Genomic DNA, 4,957 nt, shown 5'->3' with positions numbered 1-4,957 from the left:
AGTTAAAAGAGACTTTAGGCCCAATGCTGAAAACCACTCTCTATGCCTTCTTATGTTTATTAATCCTTCTCTGACTTGAGCATTGAAGATCTCCCATTGGACACCTCCAGCACACTTCATTCATGCCTACACTTTAGCTCTTTAGTAGAGATTACTGATCTGCATTTTGACATGGGGAAACTGTTCCAAAACCTATTGATCATAAGTCCATGTAAATACCGTACCATTGGGAATTGTTGTAGGACATGTCAAACCGTAAAAGCTTGTTGCCTTTTACGTGCTTTTTAATTTTGTCACATGGGTTCATCCTAAGGATGATGTTCCACATGCCACAATTTCCCACTAGTGTTTTAAATTTTTAACATGCATCTGCGCATGTTTCATCCTCTTTTTTCCTAAAGAAAAACATCTTTTGCGACAAAGCAGCGGAAAATGCACAACCATTTAACTGCACCGCTTCCAACGGGTATTGCTGAAAGTATTTTTCATCTATCCTTCTCAATGTATTATTACTCGGTCAATAATGAAATAAATATCCATTGCTGTCTGCTTTCAGATAACAAAACTCATCAACTTAGGAAAATGGAATATCCTAGAACTGTGGAACATTATGAGATAAAATAACTTTCGTGTAAGCAGTAGATTGGGATAGAGCACATAATGTACAACACAAGCACCATGATCATGACGTTGTATTATTATACATACATACATTGAACGGTAGAATAAATATCGTCCGAATGTGCATTTTCACTCCGTTGGATATTTGCTGCCATAACTAAGAATCGGCTAGCACAGATACTTTTGTCGAGTGTGATGCTTCATTGCTACAAGCTGCAGGCGAATTGCAGGCATGAAGCGTGGTGCATATGTCTGTTGTTTCCAGGATTTTCTCTGCATTGGCTAGGATTAGAGGTCCATACTCGAAAACCATCTTGCACTGCCAAAGAATTTAGGATATTATAAAATTAAGTACAGTTGATAAACACTAAAGTAATACTTTCTTTGATCATGAATATCTCATTCCAAAACATGTCCCTAAACACTAAAAACAGAAGGCCTGGTTATCATTTTCTGGTACTTCTCTTTTTCCACTGATCGACCTTGAACAGGCCAATATATAAGCATCCTTGTGTCATTAATCGTAAAGATACCTATTCAGTTCTCAAGCATGTTAAGAGAATGAGCATCATTAAGGTGTTAAGACCCTCCACATAGATTAAGGGACATGAGAAATCATTTTTTTTTTTTTGATAAGTAAAAATAAATCAATTATTCAGATCAACCGAGTAGATAGGTATATTTCAACTTAATTTCTTTGATTAGAACCCCCCAAAAAATTTATTATATTTGTTCTCACCTTTTTCGCATAGTTCTCCATGGAATTGCATGCCTCCAAAAGCAACTCAACGATCTCTAGCTGACATAAAAGTACGATAAGATGTACGTTAGTTGCCTAATCAGCAGTAAGCATCAATGGTCTATCGGACCTTAGAATTTTGTGTTTTTGGTTTGAGATATCCTCGTTTATAGTGAGATATATCCCTGTTTTGTTCCACAAGATAGAATTGAGGTAAAATTAGACAAATGATCTGACAAAATGGGTCATGAAAATTCTTTTGATGATGAAATTATGACTAAAATTAAGCTGGTAGTAATACCGCAACTATGTAACTTCAAGATTCTATTATCAACTTTAAATTCCATATATATCTAAATATATATGCAGCAGACTGAAGTGCTGTGCATTTTTCATATACCGTCATTTCCAATACATTTTTACATTGATATTTCAATCACAAGTTGAATTTGTAAATTGTAATCTTCAAATTCCATCATATTGATTTTGATATAATTAAAAAGTAGCGGCCACTAGTTAGGTGCCGTTTAGATAGTGAGTTGAGATGAAAGTTGAAAATTAAATAAAATATTGTTAGAATATAATTTTTTAATATTATTATTGCTTTGAGATTTGAAAAAGTCGAATTATTTATTATATTTTATGTAGGATGAGATGAGATAAAACACTTTTACTATCTAAAGGCCGGGGAACTACATTCACTCTTGCTTTATCTGTCCACCTCATTTTATTCATCAACTTTTGGAATGAATTTTGCTTACAATTCAAAGAGGGCATCAGTTATGCATATAGTTTGGTGACAATTCTCATTGGGTTGGGCCTTCATCCATATAACAGCAATCTAACTCAGCTAGATGATGTCCAGAAGCAGTATAGGGCTTCAGTCTCTGTGTGTGTGTGAATATATATATTTATATATGCAAATGTGATAATATGAGACATATGTCCCAAACTTAAACATTCTGTAAACCTTAGTGCCTTTTTAATTATACTAACTGGAAAACCATGTGTGTGTCAAGGTAAGAAAGGTCAACACTTGCTCATAAATTGAAATAAATCATTCAAAGTTATAATGATTTATGATTAGGAAATGAAGCAAGAACATACCTGTGTGTCAGGATCTTTCAACTTAACTTCTATTTCTGAAACAGCACGGTGGGAAAGCCCACAGCTGTCTTCATGAAATTGAGAAGAAACCATAGCAATTTGTTGACAGAGATTGACTTTTCGGCAGAATTCTTCAGGTTTTAAAGAGGAAACCTCTAAAAAGAAGAGGGGAGCATGATAGTCCACCAAAATGATGCACTCTGCAGATGCAAAAAGGAAAAAGATGAGTTAGGAGAGAAAAAAAAGGGAAGGGTAACAGCCATTGGGAATCAAACAACAATTAAGTTTTAAGATTAGTCAATGTTCTATATGTTTCCATACATAAAACCAAGCTTTCACATACTTATTTGACACAAAAATTTCCAATGAAGTGTACTTGGGCCATGCCTTCTTTTCTTATGAAGAATACTTCTTGAATAACTATAAATATATATAGAACCTATCAGCAATTCAAATTGAGCACAAGGAGGTAAAATTGACCATTCAACATCATTAAATATATTAATTCAAAAAATCAATCAGCATCACCACTCAGTAAGTATGAGGAGTTAGACATGAAAAAAAATTAAAAGTAATTGTAGTGGTTGAGATCTGATGCTGAGATCAACCAAAAACTAATTTGTTTCCTCTTGAATTTTTGGGGGTCAGGGATAGCGCTAACTGTTTTACACCACAATTAACTTGTTTGATCTAATGTAGTAACTCAGCTAAAACAGTAAATATACCTCCCGTTTGAACGAGCCAACCTGAGAGCAGGCTAGATGGAGGATAGCAAGGATCTCAGTCTGGGTCTTGTTTTCAGCAAAGTAATCCAGTGCCTCCGAAGCAAACTCCTCACACAATGTACATACTTTGTCATTCCCTAAAACTTCCTCCATACTTTGAACTTTGATATCATGATCCTGGTAGTTGATCTCCATAACTGAACCAAAACATGTGCCAACATAAATTTTGTAACATTCTCATGACAAAATAAATGATTTACTTATCCAATAAAATAAAGGCACACATGGACCATTAAATTTCTTAGCATAGCCGATAGAAGCTACCTGTAGATTTCATTCTTACAGAAATAATTTTTTGGCAAATACGATTATAGTTTGGTGACACCTACAAGTAGTAATCATTACATTTCTAAGCATAAATTTTTGCAAAATGTCAAAGAATATAATGAGGTTGATGAGATATTTTTTTTTATAAGTAAAAAATTTATTATATCTTTATGCATTTTAAGTGCCCGACTTTTTCACGTACAGGGAGCATTCTTTTTACCACCCAGTACACTTGGGCAAGGTATGCACTTGTTTGAAGAAAATCTAAACCAAGTTCAATATTTGGCTGCAAACTGATGTAGAGATGTAATGATTTTCTTATTCAAAGGCCTTAGCAAGCCCAAAGTAAAGTTCCCGGTGTATCATGTCCCAAAATATTTAAGCTAATTGTGGGATTTAAACCTAGAAAGCCCTAAAATTAAACAGTGAAAGTGTGTGAGTGTGGGTTTGAGTGTGTGTAGAGAGAGAGAGAGAGAGAGAGAGAGAGAGCCTGTGTGCCTGTAATTTTGGCTGAGCTAAGTTTGAGTGTTATCAAATATGTTACCTATTAAAAAAGTGTTGTCAAATATGAAAGGCACCACCGACAACAAATAGATACTTAAGCTAACAGTTCTATGACAGGCCATAAGCAGTACCTTCTTGGAGTTTTATCTAAAACTATGAAAAGTGAATTAAGGCATGCTGAATTACAAGGACTTAAACCTATCCCTGTTGAATTCTTATGTGCAAACCAAATTTCTAATTGGATGGTTCGAACAAGTAGAAAGGGCTGAGATTTGCATTCTCAGCCCTCACACGATGGTAATTAGATATATATTTTTATAAGTAAATATAATGGTAATTAGAGATTAAGAAGTGAAAAAAAAGAAAGAAAGAATGAAAACATGCAAATTGCTAAAGAACAATAACAAGATTAAGAGTTCAGTTGAAGATTTCACCTGATATCTCAATTCCATTCCCACGATGCAACTCAGTGCTCACCAGTTGTCTAGCATCACAAGCCCAACTAGCACCCAACACTACAAGAAGTAAGAGCCCAACTCTCACCTCCATTGTGCCTGAAGTTGAACATAACACTACAAGAAGTAAGAGCCCAACTCTCACCTCCATTGTGCCTGAAGTCGCATATGTTCAACAAAAATATCATAACCTCGATATGGAAAATTAATTCCAAGTGAAACATACTCAGACCATAACTCATAATAATTTCTGAGAAGGATTTTAAAATTATTAGAAAAATCAGAAACTAGTGGCAAGACATTCCATGATGGTAAAGATGAGTTTTGCTACGTACAAGCAAACTTACGCACTAATCTGCATACCAATACTGATTCCTTCACATTCAAAATTTAAATTAGCACTGTTTTTTATAAAATTTACTTTTTGACCAATCACATTACATTGGTGTACATATTAGTGCACAATTATACTTGTAACT

The 4,957-nt window shown here is 34.4% G+C and overlaps 1 protein-coding gene across 1 annotated transcript; it reads right to left on the bottom strand.

The window, feature by feature from the left end:
- Window positions 1-611: 611 nt before the first annotated feature.
- LOC122277323 (prosaposin-like) lies at window positions 612-4,582 on the bottom strand. The gene is made up of 5 exons (XM_043087282.1): window positions 4,458-4,582; window positions 3,193-3,389; window positions 2,468-2,665; window positions 1,361-1,420; window positions 612-940 (listed from the first exon to the last, which is right to left on the bottom strand). Exons 1-5 carry the CDS (start codon window positions 4,570-4,572, stop codon window positions 779-781), a joined length of 732 nt encoding a protein of 243 aa, XP_042943216.1. The 5' UTR covers window positions 4,573-4,582; the 3' UTR covers window positions 612-778.
- Between the last annotated feature and the right edge of the window lie 375 nt (window positions 4,583-4,957).

This window comes from Carya illinoinensis, chromosome 9 (genome assembly GCF_018687715.1).
Source record: "Carya illinoinensis cultivar Pawnee chromosome 9, C.illinoinensisPawnee_v1, whole genome shotgun sequence".
Taxonomy (NCBI): Eukaryota; Viridiplantae; Streptophyta; class Magnoliopsida; order Fagales; family Juglandaceae; genus Carya; species Carya illinoinensis.
The sequence above is the reverse complement of the archived record's forward strand: the minus strand, read 5'-3'. Positions and strand labels throughout refer to the sequence as shown.

Excerpts from the sequence above, each read along its gene's own strand:
- LOC122277323 (XM_043087282.1), bottom strand. The coding sequence starts at position 4,572 with ATGGAGGTGAGAGTTGGGCTCTTACTTCTTGTAGTGTTGGGTGCTAGT. Across the intron at positions 1,421-2,467 it reads TGAAAGATCCTGACACACAG|CTAGAGATCGTTGAGTTGCT; the intron begins GTATGTTCTTGC and ends CTTTTATGTCAG. Across the intron at positions 941-1,360 it reads TGGAGAACTATGCGAAAAAG|TGCAAGATGGTTTTCGAGTA; the intron begins GTGAGAACAAAT and ends ATTCTTTGGCAG.